This window comes from Canis aureus, chromosome 11 (genome assembly GCF_053574225.1).
Source record: "Canis aureus isolate CA01 chromosome 11, VMU_Caureus_v.1.0, whole genome shotgun sequence".
In the NCBI taxonomy this organism is placed as follows: domain Eukaryota; kingdom Metazoa; phylum Chordata; class Mammalia; order Carnivora; family Canidae; genus Canis; species Canis aureus.
Window position 1 is genome coordinate 29,507,726 of NC_135621.1, and position 19,118 is coordinate 29,526,843.

Here is a 19,118-nt window from a genome sequence, read left to right on the forward strand (position 1 = left end):
TGGGGCTGCAGTGGCCAGCCACCCTGTTCTAGAACAGCCCCCTTCCCCACAGATAGCCGCTGCCCTCAAGTGCACACGAGCTTCCCGATGGTAATGTACTTCACCGAAGCCCCAGAGGAGCAGAGGAAGAGAGACTGTAGCCCTTCTGTAGATGAGGAAACTGAAGCCCAGAGCGGCAGGGGGTGGCCGGGAGACTTGCTCAAGGTCACTGAGTCAGAATTGAAACAAAAGTCCTGACTTCCAGTTTCTGGGGCCCTTGCTGCCAGGAAGACGGCTCCTGGCTGTATAACCCCCTCCCCTCGGCTACCCTTGACTCACTCCCATCCCAGAAGGCTGGCCCCGGGGCAGGTGACCATTGTCTTAGCCCACCTCACTGGCCTCCTCTGCCTCCCCTCCTCAAGTTGCAGCAGATTTGAATCCCAGTTTCTCCACTTGCAAACACTGACCCCTAGCAAGCTGCTCACATTTCTGGGCCTTGGGCTCACCTACCAGTGGAATCCTCTACCTCCTGCCTGTCTCAGCCCCCACTTCCCTGGGCACCCACACTGAGCCAGGCTCCCCATCCCTCAGGAGCTCATCTGGCCAGGACATGTGGGGAGCATGTGGGAACAGCCCTCTGCGCACCATGAAGTGCTATCCAGGTGTGAAGGGCTGGTGTCACTCCACTGAGCATCTCAGAGCCTGGGGGGGGCCTGACCTCAGACAAATGACCAAACCTCTCTGAGCTTCCATGTTCTCATCTGTGTATCAGCACAAACTACTGACCTCCCAGGGTTGGTGAGAGAACAAAATGGAATCATGCTAGAAAACAGCTCTGGGTCAACAGGAATCAAGGTGAGTATTTGCTACATTACATGTTAAATCCTGCCAGTGCCAGAATGGCAGAGTCAGTGTTACAGACTTGCTGACTTCCCCCTCCCCAGGCCTGGTATCTCCTGATCCTACCCCAAGCCCTGGAGAAAGAATGGACTGGAATCTGGCCCATTGCCACCTCCACCACCCTAGTCTCAGTGGCTCTACTTCCAAGGCCAATGGATAAAGGACCAAGAATGAACATGGCAACAGTCCCCACTCAGCCCACTCACCCCAGGCATCTGCCTACCTGAGCCCTGTCTCCTGGTTCTGCTGGAGTAGATGCTTCGGATGGAGGGGAGGAGGGTGCCTGGGCCTTTCTAGGTGATGAGACACCAGCTGCCAAGAGACAGGGAAGAGACCCTGAGGAAGGTGGAGACCCTGGAGCCCAAGAGGCCTCCGACCTACAACTGGAGCTGCACAGCTATCACCTTTGGGCAGGTCACCCAACACAGGTGGAACAGGGCAGGCTCCCACTTCACACAGGTCAGGAGACCCCTTCTCTTCCAAGCCAAGTGCCAAGGTCAAGTTGCTTAGCCTCCCTGAGTAGGACTGTGATTCCAACCACACAGGGGCAGTGTAAACGCTAAGGCCACACAACAATCACCGAATTAGCAGTGCCCAGCATGAGATGGGACCAGGAGCTTCCTTCCCACCAGGGTAAGGGGATGGGAGGGAAGGAAAAGAGAGGAATCATGTGGTGCCAGCTGGAAGACTCAGGAAAATGGGCTGGTGTGGCTGTACTCCCTCAGAGAAGAACCTACCCACCCCAGCCCACCAGCCCCCTCTGAGACTCCACTCTTTTATTACTTCAGCAAATATTCACTGACCACCTACTCGGTACCCAGTGATTAAAATGAGAAAATTAAGGAATGCCTGGGTGGCTCAGTGGTTGAGCATCCGCCTTCAGCTCAGGGCCTGATCTCAGGGTCCCAAAATGGAATCCTGCATGGGCTCCCCGCAGGGAGTCTGCTTCTCCCTCTGCCTGTGTCTCTGCCTCTCATGAATAAAATAAATAAATAAAAATTTAAAAAAAATAAAAATAAAAAAAATAAAATTCAGAAAACCACGTGCCCAAAAACATCAATTTTACTGTTTGGTAATTTTAAGAATAAAATCCAATTTCCTTATTGTTGTCTAAAATATCACTTATCAAACTAGATCACAATCCATTAACAGACCCTGAAATAAATTTAGTGGTTACAACCAACACATTTAAAAAGTGAAAGAGAAAATATCTTCATGCATCACATGTTGTTGTGTTGATCTTTTTTTTTAAGATTTTATTTATTTATTCATGAGAGATACAGAGAGAGAGGCAGAGACATAGGCAGAGGGAGAAACAGGTGGGGAGCCCAATGCAGGACTCGATCCCCAGGACCCAGGATCACAACCTGGCCAAAGGCAGACACTCAACCACTGAGCCACCCAGGTGTCCCCAGGTTTTGTTTTGTTTTGTTTGTTTTTTTTTAAGTAAGCACTACACCCAACATGGGGCTTGAACTCAGGACACCAAGAGCTTCATGCTCTACCTACTGAGCCAGCTGGGCACCTCTGCATGTATCACATGTTGTAAGGGGAAGAATCGTTTCCTGAAACTTGTTTCAGTTAACACATGTGTGCATGAACTGGGACTGTAATGGGAAAGTGCACGATGAGTCATAGGCAGAAATTTTGGAAGCCTGCAGCCTAATCGAATACCACTCTCAACATCCCTCTGTCCTCATTCCCTCCTTCCTGCTCAGTCTCCTGAAGCACACAGGACCCCCCTGCTGCCCCTGGCCTGGAACATTCCTTCCCAGATCTTCTAACAGTCTCCTTCTCGTCCTTGTTCAAGGTTTTGCTCAAATGTCACCTCCTCAGAAAGGTCCTCCGTCACTACTCATCTAGCATAGCCACTTCATCCTCCCATGGCTTTTGATCCCATTATCTTGTTTTGCCCCCTTCATTGGACTCCCTTGAAATTATACTACCTCTTCATTTGTGCATTCTCTCTTTCCCTCCCATTCTCAGCTCTCTCCCCAGCACCTAGCACAGTTCCTGGCACACAGTAAGGGCTCAATAAATATTTGTTAAATCAGTGAGTAAGCACCAGGTGCTGCGGCTACATCTAGACGCAGATGGTCTGCAGGGGAAGAGGGAGGAGTAATCCAAATATTATGACCAGAGTCTTATGTGTTCACCAGAGGGCAGGGGGTCACAAGAGCACCTGGGGTAAATCAGGGCAGGCTGCTCAGAGGAGGCAAAATGTGCAGATTAGGGGATGGGTCGGAAAGAATGTTGGAGGTGGAACAGAAAATGGAATTTGGGGCTGGAGGGTCACCAGAAGGCAAGGCTGAGCACAAAAGGAATGTCATGTATTCGAAACACAAAAAAAATCAGACTACTACTGGGGCAATGAGCGGCTCAAGCTAAGTGGGGAGAGACCCTCAAGGACCCCCCTAAGAAGCTGGACTGGGGCTCCTGGGTGGCTCGGTCGGTTGAGTGTCCTACTCCTCATTTCAGCTCAGGTATCGATCTCAGGGTCATGAGTTCAGGCCCCACGTTGGGCTCCACGCTGGGCATGGAGCCTGCTTTAAAAAGAAAAAGCAGCTGGACTTTATCCAGAGGACACTCACCCCTGTCACCTGTGGTTGTCGATTTCACACAGCCGCTGGGCTTCCTTCACTCATGCTCTGGTTCCAGAGCACAGTGTGGCTCCTGGAGGGCCAGGGCCAGCTGACATGCCCAGGGTCACTGGCACGTAGAACACTCAGCACAGTGCTGTGTCTTAGCCAGGGCTAGGTTCCAGAGCCACCCAGGCCAGTGAAAGTCAAAATCACCCTTGCAATCCTTCTACTCGCCCAGAAAGTACAGTACAGGACCATCTGGGGAGTCTAACAGCCAGCTCTGCCTCCAGAGTGGGAACACATTGCTGTCATTTCCTTTGGTTGAGCAGCAGGTAGGATAAAAACATTCGCATTCAGAGGCCAAGTTGTATGAAAAGCACAAACTGTATCTTTACCAGTAAGAACCCCCACAAGCCCAGGGGATGCCCCCTCCCAGGCACAGCGAAGGGAGCTGGGCCCACCAGGTCTGCCCTCACCCCGGGGTGCACAGTAAGGACCCAGAAACAGAGCAGGCACTGCCAACAGAATAGAGAGCCCTTCCCCACCCCTCCCACCTCACAGGTCCCAGAAGGGTGGCCCCCCAGAAAAGAGCCTAAAAGAAAGAGATTAGCGTTTGGAGACCTAGGTAAGCAAGCTAAACTCTAACCAATGAAATAAAGAAGTCATAATCATATTAACTTTGAGTCCTAAATAGGGCCAGACACAGGTTCACATTTCCTCACTTCTCACATCAACCCTAAGAGATGGGCACTATTCTTATTTGCATTGCAAAGGAGAAACTGAGGCAGACAGGTGACAATGGTGGCCCATTGTCATTCAGATATTCTTTTTTTTTAAGGGTTTATTTATTCATGAGACACACACAGAGAGGCAGAGATACAGGCAGAGGGAGAAGCAGGCTCCCTGTGGGGACCCAGATGTGGGACTCGATCCCAGGACCCCAGGATCACGCCCTGAGCCAAAGCTCAACCACTGAGGCACCCAGGCACCTGCCATCCAGATATCCAATGGCAAAGAGAAAGTTCTAAACTTTCTCTTAATTTCCACCCTACTGCCTCTCACCAAAGACTCAGTGATCGGGAAATACTTTCATTTTGATACCTACTAAAACAACCATAATGTTATTTGTTCAATTATAATATTGAGCTCTATCACTGGGGGGGAGGTGCAGATTATTTTAATTTTTATGCTCTTTGTAGACATCCATTTCTGTTAGGAAGGACACTGGGTTTGAGGAGAATAACTACCATGATTTCAAGTGCTTTGATGAAACTTCAGATGCAAGGCCTTCTGGCCGTCTGCGATTTCATATTGTTGGAGCCTTCACTGTATCCAGTGAAGCTGGGGGTTGCAGCTTTCTATAAGTTTGCTGTGGCTGAACCAAGAAAGAAGGCATATGCAGATTTCTACAGAAATTATGATTCCATGAAAGATTTTGAGGAGATGAAGAAGGCTATCTTTCAGAGTGCAAAGTGAATTTGGAATATAAAGACTGAAGAACTCCCATTGTAAGTCTAGTGGTGAGGAACTCCTGATCTTTAGCTTTTATCTAGAAATGTCTTAATTTCTTTGTCATTTTTGAAGAATTTCTTTGGGTTGTGTTCCATTGAAGTTTATCACTGACTGTCCTGTGTTCCTGAGCTATGGAATATGAACACTGGGTTACGGAATAGGTTCTCTTGCTAATAAACAACTAAAAAATAAAAATAATTTTTATGCTCTTTGCTCTGTTCTAAATTTTTTTTTTTTTTTTTTTTTTTTTTTTTTTAGGATTTTATGTATTTATTCATGAGAGACATGGAGAGAGAGAAACAGAGACACAGGCAAAGGGAGAAGCAGGCTCCATGCAGGGAGCCTGATCTGGGACTCGATCCTAGTACTCCAAGATCATGCACTGAGCCGAAGGCAGACGCTCAACCTCTGAGCCACCCAGGCATCCCTGTTCTAAATTTTTTACCCCTGACTTCCTAGAACACTTTTTCTTAAAGAGACAAGTTGAGATTGTCCACAGGGAGAGCCAAGGCAAGAGGCGGGACCAAAATGGGACGGGAACAGGGACCAGGGACAGGGATGGGGGGAGGGGTGCCAGGGTCCCAGCACAGGTGTCAGAACACCTGAATTCTTATCCAGCCATCCAGCTCTCCTGTTGTGTGATCTTGACCTCTTTGGTTCCCCCTCTGGGCCCATTTCTTCTCTGCAGGAGGGGAGGCCCAGCTGTCCCCAAGAGAGGTTTCTGCAGGATGCCCCAGGCAGGAGGCTCGGGAGCCACCTGGTGACCTGACTCAGTGTCAGGAAAGCACCCTCAACCCCCACCCCAGGTCCCCAGCCTCTCGTTCTCAGACCCTGAAGGTCATTCCTGGGGAGGAGCTGAGCCAGAGCTGCACAGAGGCACAGGGCCACTTGCTCGCTCTGGAGGGAAAGCCCCAGGGAAGTGTCTGCAAACAGGAAGTGAGGGAGGGGGGTGAACTCACAGCCAGCCAATGAACTCGCCCTGCTTTGTCTCTCTACCTTTATTTTGTTCGGTGATTGGTCTAGGGTTTGTCGCCCTGAGACTGTGGGCCCAGCACAGTGCTGTCTTACTCAACACCTCTTTCAGCCATGGAAGGAATGGTCCCTCGAATAAATGATGCCCTGCTTCCCCCGGGATGGGGAGCTCAGAAAACAGGCCCCGCCCCACCCCCAGGGCCAGCCTCCTGAAGGGCTGGCCCCCTCTCACCTTGGCCAGGGCTGGCGAAGTGGTTGTAATACTGCGACACGTAGGTCATGATGCTGAGGCAGTCGGGGACACTCATGGAGACCATGTCATTGGGGTCCAGGAGAGCAGGGATCCCCAGCTCCTTCTCAGCCACTTCAAAGGCCTGGGGTGAGGGTAGGTGCAGGGGGTAGGGTGAGGGGGGCAGGGGGGCCAGAGTGGGGGATGGTGGGGGGGTAGAGGCAGGAGTAGGGAATGGGTGGGGGTGGGTGCAGGGGTGGGGAAGGTGTAGGGGTGGGTGCAAAAGCAGTCACAACAAGAAGAGGAGGAGGAGGCAGGGTTAGTGGGTGCCCCTCAGCCTAGACCCAGCTTCCCTCAGTGGGATGAAGGGCCCAGGACGATGGGCTCCACTCAGCTCCGGGCCCACCTGATGAGCAGGAGAAGGGCGAGGCTGGTGCTCCAGGCAAAAGCGGGCCAGAAGGAAGAAGGGGGTAGGGAGAGGCGCAGCCCAGGCCCCCCCACTGCAAAGCAGCTTCTCAGTCTAGGAGCCCCTCGCCTCAGCTCCTGCCCTGCAGAACCCCTGCCCGCCCCGTATCCCCTCCACACGCTCACAGCCTCTAAGGCCTCCATCTGTTTAGGGACTCACCAAACGATTATTCTCGAAGACATTGTCCTTGGAAAGCGAATCAAAATCTCTGCAAGAGGTAAAGGGGAGGAGGAGCATTGAGGAGGTGACTGGGGCAGGGGTGTGGAATCCGGAAGGATTGGAGGTGACCTCATCCCAGCCAGCATGGGCCTCCGCAGGGTTGGGGGAGAGGGTCTGTGGAGGGTCAAGGAAGAAACTGAGGCAACAAGCACGTGCTAACAGAGCCGGGTCAGCCAGGTGGGGCAGAGGATGAGCTCATGGTCCCCTGAGGCATCCAAGCAGAGGCTGGAAATCACTCTGAAGGGGTGGGGCTCATGCCCAAGCTTTCAAGTTTAAGATCTCTTCTCTCCTTGTGCCAGAAAGCCCTGCCTGAGTCAGTGGCAACGAAAAAACAAGACCAGGACTCATGTTTGTAATGACGGGGACAGCCATGGATTGCTGGCGTCACACGGGGAGCTTACTTTCATAGCAACTCTCCTGGCAGGTACTGACCCCGTTTTACGGATGAGGACACTGAGACCCAGACAGGGAAAGCCACCCGGCCCTGAGAGGCCACATTTCCAGATCTTCCACTGGATGTCACAAACCCAGAGGAGCCATACCTACTTGCTGAATCCCCAACCCAGCCCAGAGACGAATGTTTTTTAATGGGGCCAGGAAGAGAACAGGTTTGAATCAGACTGGAAATCGTACGTGCTCCAGAGCTACTGACACTAAATGTCTCTCTCGCCCCCCGGCCCGGGGCCGCCCCTGGGCCGCCCCTGGGGACACCCTCTCTTGGGGAAGCGGCACAAGGCCTCCCAGTTTGTAAGCTGGGACAGGTGAGAGGCAGCAGGGCCTGTCCTGGGGACCCTGGTGGGAGACAGCTGGCTGGCTGGCCGGCTCTATCCATCCTCTTCCTCCCCATCAGTGCTCCAGGCTGCTCGAGTGGCTGAAACTCAGCCTTCTGGCTCGGCAGCCTCCTGGGTACACCGGCCCCGAGCCTTGCCCTTCTATGGCTGAAAACTGCAGCCCTGCCTCGCCCATATGGTGGGCCCAGAGGCCGGAGCAGACGGCACCACCTCCCAAGTCAGGGTCCCGGGCTCTGCTCTTCCAGGCCTGGCTGTGTGACCTTGGGCAGGTCGGCCGTCTTCCTGACTGACCTTCATCTATAAGTTGGGGGAACCTCCAGTACCCCCTCCCAGGTTGGTGGGGAGGGTTGGTTGAGTCTGGGCTTGGTGAGGGGCACGCCCCCCTTCTCCTGCCCCAAACTTCTCCAGGCAGAGTCCAGGTACGATGACCAGTGGGAGAGGCAGGAAAGGGTAGCCTGAGAACCCCAGAGGGAGGTGCCCCAAGGCTGGATGGACTAGGTCAGGGGAGCTGACTAAGTATGAGCCTCAGCCATTTGCCACCTCTGGCCAGGCTGCTTCCTTTTCTCCCGCCCTTCCCCCCAAAGCTGAGTCCCTAAGCCCTTCTGCTTTGCCACTGCCTAAGAGTGTGACCAAAAGCAAGTTATCTAATATCTCTAAAGCTTGGCCTCCTGATCTGTGACACTGTGAACAGGTGAGGGGTCACCAGCCCAGCCCCAACAAAGGCTTGTTCGGAGACCAAATGAGACCAAAGCAATTTGTCTTGGCAGCTAATTTCAGTCTCCCCAGCAGTGTTTCTAGAAGGCTGGGGTCACTTTTTGTTCACCCTGTGCTCCCAACACCCTCTGTAGTGCCTGATATTTAGTAAGTGCTCAAGAAATGTTTATTGAATGAATAAACAAACAGTGTGAAGACTGTAAAGGCCCCAGAGATACTAGTTTCTCCTCCAGCTTCTTCCCCACCCCCATCTCTGTCCCAATTCAACATCTGGGCTTTGGTAACACAGATATTTTCTGAGAGTTTTCAAAAGCCCGGGAAGTTCTATTTGGCTCCAAGGGAGATGAAGTACACAAAAATGAAACCCACATGGTCTCTGTCCTCAAGGGAGCTTAAAGATGTCTGGATTGGTGAGGGGAGGCAAACAATGAACCAGGCCCCCCAGCATGGCAAATCCCACACCCTAGCAGAGGAAGGGCCACAGCTCCAAGAGCTTGAACGTCTTCTGATGATTCTTGCTCTCAGCCCCTACCCTACCCTTACTCTCATGAAGATCCTCCCTATGCCTCCTGTGGCAGCTGGGCCTCAGTTTTTCTTCTGTATAATGGGCCAGTAGCCAAGGCACTGGCCTGCTCCACAAATGAATGTCTATACATGATCCTGGATCTCTTCTCAGGAGGGGAGCTGCCCTCCCCTGCTTAAAACCCACGAAGCTCCACGTGGCTCCATCCACCCTCCTTAGCCAGCAAGGAGCCCTGGTGCTCCGGGCCAGCTGCATCTCCTGATCCTCCCTGCCATGTGCTAAGGGCCCCAGCAGCACTCCCCTCTCAGGGCCTCTGCTCTGGTGGCCCCCTCCATCCGCCAGAACGCCCTTCCCTCAGCAGGCACCTGGCTCCTGCTATCTCCATTACCACGCAGGGCCCAGCACAGAGTAGTAACTATAAATACTGTTGAAAGAACGACGAGTAACACACACTCATCACACCCCATAGTGTAATATAATAACTAATGTTAATTAAATGCTCGTTACCTCCTGTAATCCTCACAACAATTCTGTAACAGAGACCCTATCATCAACCCCACCGTTGACACCCAGGCTGTCACATGCCCCACAGGAGGCAGAAGCAGCCCACCTCAACTCCTTAGCTTCTGCAGCCACTTCCCCCCAAATCCTCCCCTCCACATCCCAACACAGGGCCCGGCCTGGCACCCAGACATTGTACCACAGGTACAGAGTAAACCAAATGCATCTGTACCAGCGGATCCTTGAGGCCATCCTCTCCTCCCTTCTCGCCTCCACCAGGGCCCTCCCAGGGAGCACAGGTCTGCAGCAGGACACCCCAAGTCTGCAGACCCTGCCAGGCCCGGGGAGCCCTGTCGGGGGCACTGTTGGCAAGAGAGGCCCTGAAGAGGTCTCTGGGTCTCAAGTTGCAGATGAGACAGGAAGCGCCAGGAACCCTGTGCCTCAGCTTCATGTTCACTCAGCGTTTGATGAATGAGTGAATACATGGAGAGGTTCCAGGGCCCAACACACAGAGAGCTGAGATAGAAGCCCCAAGTCAACGGCTCTGGGGGTCTGAATAAGTTTTTCCATGAGAACCTCACTGGGCAGCTGGGGGGGGGGGGGCGGGGGGCCAAGAAGGAGCCATCTCACACCCCGGGCAGCCCAGGCGGTGGCTGGTGTCAGGCAGACCTCAGGAGTCTTCACCCAGCCTCCCTGCCCCGGTGAGGACGGCAGGCCTGTGGGCACACACTGGGAGGCAGATCTGCGTCCTACCTGGGGTGGGAGACGGGGTGTGTATCATCCAACCACTACTGACCGAGGGTCTCCTCCCTGGAGCCAAGATGGCACGGGGGAAGGAGACAAGGGAGCAGGGCCCCTCACGGGCCGACGGGCCTCACTGCGGCGCGGGGAGCGGCGCAGGGTCCCCAAGGAGGGCCAGGTGTCCCTTTGGCGGAAATCAGTGCCCTGTGGGCGCGGCCGGGGCGGGGGCGGGGGCCCCTGGGGCGGGGGCCAGCGGGGAGGCGCAGGCTGCGGGGCCGCGGGGCCGCGGGGCCCCGGGGCGGGGGCGGGGCCTCGTGGGGGAGGGGCCCCGGGGACGAGCGCTCGGGACCCGCGAGCCGTTGGGGGCCCAGCGCCCGGGTCTGCGTCGCGGGCCCCGGGGGGCGGCGCCTGCCACCGCCCGGCTCCGCGTCACTGAGGGGGGCGGGGGTCCCCGGCTCGGGCCCGCGCCCCCGCGCCCCCGCCCGCCCGCCGCATCCCGGGCACTCACAGCAGGTCGGGCCGGTGCCGGTGCAGGATGGCGCAGAAGGCCAGGCCGTCCCGGAAGGAGCTGCTCAGGTCGCGGACGTCCACGCCGCGGTAGCCCTCGCACTGGCGGCGGCACCAGGCCAGCAGCGCGCCCCGCGGCCCCGCCATGAGCCGCGCGGGGCTCGGGCCCGCCTCCGGGCGCCGCCGGCACCAGGCTTCAGCCCCCGGCCCGGCTCCGGCCGGCTTCCGGCGGCGGCTCCCGCGGCGGCTCCAGCGCCGACTGCCGCGCCGCTCCGAGCTGCGGGCGCCGACCCGCGGGCGGCGGGCGCAGGGCGGGGAGGAGGCGGGGCCGCGGCCGCGGGGTCCGCGCTCGGGCTGGGCTCGGGGTCCCGGCTGCGCTCGCTGCCGCCCGCCCCGCCCTGCCCGGACCTGCCCGAGCAGCCGCCGCCCGCGTGGCCCGGCCCGGCCGCCCGCTCGCCGCCGCCGCCCCCTCGCTGTGGGCCGGCCGCGGGCGCCCCGCTGGCCCGGGTCCCCGCCCGCCGCCGCCGCCGCCGCCGCCGCGGGGAGTGGGGTCCTGGCGCCCCACCCAGCCGCGGCTCCGCCCCCCGACGCGCCCCCGCCCGCCCGCGGGCCCGACCCCGCGCAGCCCCTTGCTCGGCGAGCCGGGTCGCCGCTCCTCCTCGGGAGCCCCCGAGAACTCCGGGACGGCCCCTGGAGCCCCGTGACCCACTGCGACCTCGCCGGCCGCGAGGCGCTTCTTCCACCCGACGACCCTCACCACGGTGCCCACCTGGAATCCTTTCTCCGCTCCTGCCCTCTTCCCGCTCCTTGGCCTAAGGACCTGCAGACCCCCCACACCGACTTTCCCTAAACCCACTGAGCCCTCCTGCCTGAAACGTTGGGCAGGCAGTGCCCCTGCTGAGCCCAAAGCACCCCAGATGGCCACCAGCTTCCCTGACCCCGTCTCACCCCTCCAAAACACCCCTGACCTCCACAGTCTGTCACCCTCCCCTCTCCCCATTGCCTGCCAGACTTCAGCCCCCACCCCCATCAGTCCAGGTGTGCACTCGGTGTCTTGAGCCTGACAACTGGTCCTTCGGAGTGCGCTCCCCCTGTGTCGGCCCCTGTGTCGGCTCCTCCCGCCCCAAGAAGTGGTGGGGGGTGGGGCCCCGTGGGCAGAACCCATAGGAAGCAGGCCCTTGTCTGGTGGGGCTCTGGGCCTCAGGGCTTTGGAACCCCCAAGCCTCCTGCTCCCCTCTCCAAGACCTGGGTCAGCGGCTCCTCCCCCCAGAAGTCCCTCCTGACCTCAGATGAATCAGCTTTCCACTCAGCTGCCATGGTGGTGACGTCACTTTGACCAATATAATAGCTGGGATGGGTCTGTCGCTCCACCCCCAAGGGAAGGAGCAGGGTCTTAGTCACCGCTGTCACCCCTTAGCTGTTGGAGGCTGGGAAGAGCAGGGCTCTGGGAGTCCTATCCACCCAGGCTGGAATCCTGGCTTTCCCCAGTCCCTTGGCAGTATGATCTTGTGCGCCCTCGAACCTGTTTCCATAGCTTAAAAATAGGGATAATTCCTGAGTCAGGTATAGAATTGTTGAATCAGTATATTGTACCCCTGGAACTAATGGAACAATGCATGTTAATTATTCTCAAGTAAAGAAAATAGAAATAATTCTAGCTTTACAAAGTGGCTGAGAGGATTCAGATATAACACACCCGACCTTTCAATCACTTGTAAATTGTAATTATTGTTACCTGGTAACCTGGTAAATGTGTGACAAAATGGATTGAAAACATTTTATACCTGGCTTCTCACCTGGGGCCTTTTGGGTATATTGTGGAGGAGAGAAGCCCCCTTGGGGATTCCCACCTCCTCAAACACCCATTAAGCCCCAGCCTAGAATGCCATTATGACCCCAGCCAGGACCAGCCTCACATCTTAGATCTGTTCAAGGTGTTCTTGGTCCAGAGTGTGGACTCTCTCTGGGGCCACCTAGGAAGTGGCTGCTGTAAGTGCCAGGCTGCCTAGTGATCCCCCTTGGACGCTTGGTCCACACCAGCCTGTGCTTGCCACCTCCTACCCTGCCCCCTGTGGGAAAGCAACTCCAGGAATGTTCCTTTCACTAAATCAGAGACTTGGCCTCAGGATCCACCCTGGCCTTCAAAGACCACCAGGACTCTTTCTTTCTTTTTTTTTTTTTTTAATTTTTATTTATTTATGATAGTCACAGAGAGAGAGAGAGAGAGAGAGGCAGAGACATAGGCAGAGGGAGAAGCAGGCTCCATGCACCTGGAGCCCGATGTGGGATTCGATCCTGGGTCTCCAGGATCGTGCCCTGGGCCAAAGGCAGGCGCTAAACCACTGCGCCACCCAGGGATCCCAGGACTCTTTCTTTAAAATCCAGGAAGGGGGGCAGCCCAGGTGGCTCAACCTTTAGCACCGCCTTCAGCCCAAGGCCTGATCCTGGAGACCGGGGATGGAGTCCCACATCGGGCTCCCTGCATGGAGCCTGCTTCTCCCTCTGCCTGTGTCTCTGGCCTCTCTCTGTGTGTCTCTCATGAATAAATACATAAAATCTTTAAAAAATAATAAAATCCGGGAGGGGAGTGCCTGGGTGGCTCAGTGGTTGAGTGCCTGCCTTTGGCTCAGGTCCTGATCCTAGGATCCTGGGATCAAGTCCCGCTTCAGGCTCCCCTGCAGGGAGCCTGCTTCTCCCTCTATGTCTCTGCCTCTCTCTGGGTGTCTCTCATGAATAAATAAATAAAATCTTTAAAAATAAATAAATAGATAAAACAAAACCCGGAAGAGATTCTATTCCCGTCCTCGCCAGCCTAAGGGGCTCCCTGAAGACAGCTCCAAATCAGACCTTGATCCCGTTGCCGTAATAATAACTTACATGGCATAGCCCTCTGGGCCCCCATTAGCCCATTTGTGGGCCTTATAAACTCATTATCTGAGTCAGCTCACCACGAGAGGAAATAAGGACCTGCATGGACACAGCTGTGTGACTGCAGGCCAGACAACTAACCGCTATGAACCCCAATTTCCTACCCTAAAACATGGGGATAATAATCTTTGCCTTGCCTCTGTCCCAGGGGTGTGGATAATCTGCTGAGACAATGGATAAAAAACTTGTACACAGGACACCTAAATGGCTCAGTCGGTAGAGCACTTGACTCTTGATCTTCAAGTTTGCACATTCAAGCCCCACGTTGGGCATAGAACTTGCTTTGGAAAAAAAAAAAAAAAAAAAGAAGAAGAAGGGAAAGGAAAAGTGCCATGCAGACTGTAAATCCAGGGTTTAGGTGGGAGTTGGAACTGTGTTTACAGGTGAGGTCAGAAGCCACAGACGGCTAGGCAAGTCAAGTCACTGGCCCCAAATCAACCATAATTTCAGGATTAGGCCTGAGGGATCTGGGCCCTTAATTCAGTGTTTTTCTTTATTTTTTAACTACCAATTAAGTGATCACAGTCTCCTCCTCAAAAATTGAAAAATAAGGGATGCCTGGGTGTCTCAGCAGCTGAGCATCTGCCCTTGCCTCGGGGTGTGATTCAGGGGTCCTAGAGTCCCACATTGGCCTCCCTGCAGGGAGCCTACTTCTTCTGCCTGTGTCTCTGTGTCTCTCATAAATAAATAAATAAAATCTTTTAAAAAATTGAAAAATAAAAGCTAAAGTTCCAAGTTGTCTCATCAATCCCAATCCCCTTCTAAGAAATAGCCACAGTTGTCAGCTTGAAACTTTTCCTTTCAGACCTTGTACCTGAGTTTGAATTCATGCGTGGATTCAACAAATATTTCCTGAGCACCAGCTTCCCAGCATGGGTGTTCTAGGGGAGATAGGAGTAAACAAGACAGGGAATTCCCTCATGGAATTAACTTTCTAGCAGGGAAGACAGGCAGGGAACAAGAAAATGAAGGAAAATAATTTCAGATGGTGAGCGGTGCTGGGGAGAAAAAATATAGAGCAAGATGCTGTGCTAGAGCCATGGAGACAACCAGGGCAGCCAGGGAAGGGAACTTTGAGATGGGGATCTTTGAGTTGAAAAGCATCCATCCCCCAAGAAAGCAAATTCAATGTAAGCCAGTGAGAGATGCCACTGAAAGTAGAGTTTGAATCCTTTCTCATTTATCCCAGGGTAATAGCTGCAGGGGTCCCGGTGGCCGGGCAGGATCCTAGCAGGCAAGGGCTGGCTAGTCTGGTGAGTGAGACAAGCTACTGGGTGATCTTTGTCCAGCATGATAAAGGGCAAGGGAAATGAAAGTGTCCAGAGGAGCTCCTGGATTTCTTTGGGAAAGAGCGCCATGCCTTCCGCTAGCCATTCTTCCTGCCAACCTGTTTTGTAGGAGGGCTGCGGAGGAGGCAAAGGCAAAGATAGGATGAAAAAACAGAACCCACTGGGGTAGGGGAAGCTAACATAGAATGAACACTGGTGGGAATGAAAGAGTGAGGAGATGACCAGGAATTAAGGTTTATCCTTGCTCCCCCATCCCCCCCACCCCACCCCCGCCTCTTCCCCTGCACAGATCTCAAGGTCAGTGTCAGAGAGATGAAAGGAAAGGGATTGGGGGGCGCCTGGCTGGCTCCGTCTGTAGAGCATGTGACTCTTGATCTCTGGCTGAGTTTGAGCTCCATGTTGAGCGTAGAGATTTTTAAAAAAGAGAGAAAGAGAAGGACTGCCCTGGAGGGAACCTGGAGAGGCTGTGGGGAGAAAGAATTTCATTATTGCCACTGGGCACCTCTGGCTGTTGAGTTTCCCTGATTCTGCACCTGCTCAGAGGCCAGTAGACTGCTTCTCTCCCGGAGCCAGAGAGCGTTCCTGGGGGTGGGAGAGGATACCTGGTGGGCCCCATTTCACCCACCCTCTCCGTCAGGGACTTGCTGGAAGATTCTGGACAAAGATGTCATCTACCTAAGTTCAATGTCCACATCTATAAAAGGTGGAATATTCTGTCCTCCAAAATACTATCCCAGAGGCCCCGAGAGGTACACACAAATATGGTCTTTGTTTGCTAACAGCAAAGCAATGGAAACATCCTAAACATTCATTAGTAAGGGACTGGGTAATTACCTTTCAGGACAGCTACACGACAGAAAACCACACAACTGTTAAAAAGAATATCATGGAAACACATCCTCAAAAGTGAAAAAAGCAAGCTGCAGAATAATAGGTATAAAAGGATCCCATTTTTGCAGAAGAAAATTTATATATATATGATAGATATGTAACATCATATATATTTATGTATCTCAACATTTACATGAACATACAGACGGAAGTTTTTTTAAAAAGATTTTATTTATTTATGCATGAAAGACAGAGAGAGAGAGAGGCAGTGACACAGGCAGAGGGAGAAGCAGGCTTCATGCAGGGAGCCCGACACGGGACTCGATCCTGGAACCCCGGGATCACGCCCTGGGCCAAAGGCAGGCGCTAACCGCTGAGTCACCCAGGCATCCCTACAGATGGAATCTTTAAACATGTGGAAGAAAGGGTACCTGCCTAAATGCTGGGGGTGGTTAACTCTGGGAGTGAGACTGGGCGTATGGCAGACTCCCTTTTTATAAGTCGTAATGGTTTGATTTAATGACAACGGCAGGTATAGCTTTTTAAAATAACAGCTTTGAGATATAATTCACATACCATAAAATCCACTCCTTTCAAATGTACAGTTCAGTGGTTTTTAACATATTCACAGAGCTGTGCAACCATCACCACTATTAAGAACATTTTCATCATTCCCTAAACTCTGTACCCACTGGCACTCCCTCCAAATTTTTCCCCCTGCTCCCAGCCCCTGGCAACCACCATTTTACTTTCTGACCCCGTGTATTTTTCTTTAAGATTTTTATTTATTCATAAGAGACACAGAAAGAGAGACAGAGACACGGGCAGAGGGAGAAGCAGGCTCCATGCAGGGAGCCTGACATGGGACTCGATCCTGGGTCTCCAGGATCAGGTCCTGGGCTGAAAGCGGTGCTAAACCACTGAACCACCGGGGCTGCCCTAGTTCATTTTTCAACTCTTGTTCTGATCGCAGTATCAACCAATCACTTGGAAAAAAATCACTTTAACTTTCTTGTGCCGACACAACATTGTTTGCAATGTCGTCCGCACCGCTAGAAGAAAACAGGGCTCCGATTTAAATACAAAACCGGCCCCAAGTGAGCAAGACGAAATCTGTCCACAGGGCCACAGGGGGGCAGATCACTGGAAAGATGAGAAATCTGGGTAGGTCAGGTGGAGCAAGTATAACTTTATAGCGAAAAAAACTAAAATAAGACAAGGGAGTGTGGCCATGGAACTGGGCCATCCCTCCCCGAGTCTGGAGCCTCAGCACCCGTGGTGTTCTCATTCCAAGATTTCCTTCTAAACTTCTCTGCCAGATTCTATGATCCTCCAAGTTCCCTGTAGGTCTGACTGCCTAGGCTGTGCCCCCAGAAATCAGGGCCCTGGCCAGACCCTTGGCTCTGAGCTGCTCCCTGGGGGGAGCCTGGCAGAGCTGTGGACAATGGAAGCATTGTGGGACCTCAGAGCTGGGGCCTGGGAGCAGAAGGAGGCGCGTGGGAGGCTTGGGTGGCAGACGTGTCGGCTGCTTTGCTGCTCTTCGGGCGTGCTGGGCCAAGAAGCATGCCCGGAGCATGCCAGGACAGCATCCTGAGCCCCAAGCCTTGACCTGGGCCTGCCAGAGTGAGCTCGGTCCCCTGGAATCCCAGCTATGTCTGGGGATAGGCAGCTATCCCAAACCTTTTTTCAAAGGCTATGCCTCTCCCCACGCATAGACATTCAGGACAATGATCTGGGACTAGCCATGAGGGCTCATATTCTTACCCTAAAACCAAACAACCTTCCAACTAAACTCTCCAGAACAGAGAAGACCACACGCTGCCTGTCATTTGGAGGGTGCTGAGTGCCGAAGTACTCCTACTTTGCTATCTGGGTCTGTCTCAGGAAGAGAGGCAGGTCAAAGAAGCCACTAAATATCCAAGCTGGCGAGGACCATTAGGGGTTAGCTAGCAAAGCCCCCTCATAATACTGACATGACAGGCTAGAGCCCAGGGAGGGGAGATGTTCGCTCAGGGTGATTGAGACACTTAGGATGGGGACTGAACTCCACCTCTGACCCTCCTCTCTGTGCTACAGGCTGCCACCCTGCCCCGCACCCCTTTCGGCCATCCCTGAAACGCCTATGGCTGCTGTTCTAAATCCTGCAGAGGCTTCAAGGCCCAGCTCAGACATCACCTTCTCCCTGAAGCCTTCCATGACAGGCCCTGGCAGGAGCCACAACTCCAGGCCTTCTCACAGAATTCCACCCTTACAATTAGATGGAACCTAGAGGGGATATCCCTTGCTGATTTCAGGAAGGAATTTCCCCGTGCCTCCCCTGGAGGCAGACCAGTGTGGAAGACAGGTGTGTAAACAATTATAATAAACATTCACAGAAAGACAAGCAATGCGATGGAGAAATGAGGAAAGGGACAACAGGGCTTTCAGAAGGAGCCTCTCATCTCCTGCCTGGGGACTCAGGGTGCATCCCTGAGGGCTGCATGGAGGAGGTGGCATTTGAACAGTTGCTCACATTGTGTGGCATTTATTTGTGCATACACGTCTCCCTCAATGGACTATGAAATCCTTAACGTGTGTGTGTTGCTGTTGTTGTTGTTAAAGGGCATTATCTCTTTGACTCCTCACAGCAACTCTATGGGCTAGGGACTATCACGGGACCCCCAGTTACTGATAAGGTTTTGAGGGGTTAAAGCCTGTTGAGGCCATACTGCCTAGCTCTGACTTCACAAAGAACTTTTACCACAAAGGTGTCACTGGTGTATTGAAGCCGGCAATGTGTCCAGTTCACCACTGCACACCTAGTTTGTACTACAAATTCACTCCTTTTTATCTACCTGTGAGCTTGGTGCCCAAGAACCCTCCCTGGAGCATCAGCTGGAGGCCAGCCCTGGACAGGGAGCCCCTGAAGCCTCCAGCCTTGGTGTTCTTGTGACTTTCTTTTTTTTTTTTTTTTTTTATGATAGTCACACACACACACACACAGAGGCAGAGACATAGGCAGAGGCAGAAGCAGGCTCCATGCACCGGGAGCCCGACGTGGGATTCGATCCCGGGTCTCCAGGATCGCGCCCTGGGCCAAAGACAGGCGCTAAACCGCTGCGCCACCCAGGGATCCCAAATCTTTTTTTTTTTTTTTTTAAGATTTTATTTATTTATTCATAGAGACAGAGAGAGAGAGAGAGAGGCAGAGACACAGGAGGAAGGAGAAGCAGGCCCCATGCAGGGAAGCCCATGTGGGACTCAATCCCAGGTCTCCAGGATCACACCCCGGGCTGCAGGCGGCCCTAAACCGCTGCCCCACCAGGGCTGCCCTCTTGTGACTTTCCACCTCACTTCCAACTGTGATACACATGACTGGTACTGGGATTCTCCTAGCAGCGTCCGTGCCTGGGTGCTGATACAGTATTTAAGACCCTAAATGTCCACAGGAGGGG

At 53.8% G+C, this 19,118-nt stretch overlaps 1 protein-coding gene and 1 pseudogene across 4 annotated transcripts in view; one reads left to right on the forward strand and one right to left on the reverse strand.

Moving 5' to 3' along the window:
- MICALL1 (MICAL like 1) overlaps positions 1-10,798 on the reverse strand; it is a 27,221-nt gene extending 16,423 nt beyond the window's left edge. For 3 of the 4 annotated variants that reach the window (XR_013389102.1, XM_077914566.1, XM_077914565.1), the window contains exons 1-4: positions 10,638-10,798; positions 6,800-6,848; positions 6,178-6,319; positions 1,103-1,191 (exon numbers count right to left, since the gene is read on the reverse strand). Coding sequence is in view for 3 of the 4 variants with exons in the window: in XM_077914566.1 (XP_077770692.1) it covers positions 1,103-1,191; positions 6,178-6,319; positions 6,800-6,848; positions 10,638-10,783 (426 nt within the window). In the remaining variant the exon portion in view is untranslated. Of the gene's footprint in view, positions 1-1,102; positions 1,192-6,177; positions 6,320-6,799; positions 6,849-10,141; positions 10,246-10,637 lie in introns of those variants that run through there. The other variant, XM_077914567.1, reaches the window with a different exon arrangement.
- Positions 4,710-4,981, forward strand: LOC144323739 (cytochrome c oxidase subunit 6C pseudogene; annotated as a pseudogene).
- Positions 10,799-19,118: the final 8,320 nt, after the last annotated feature.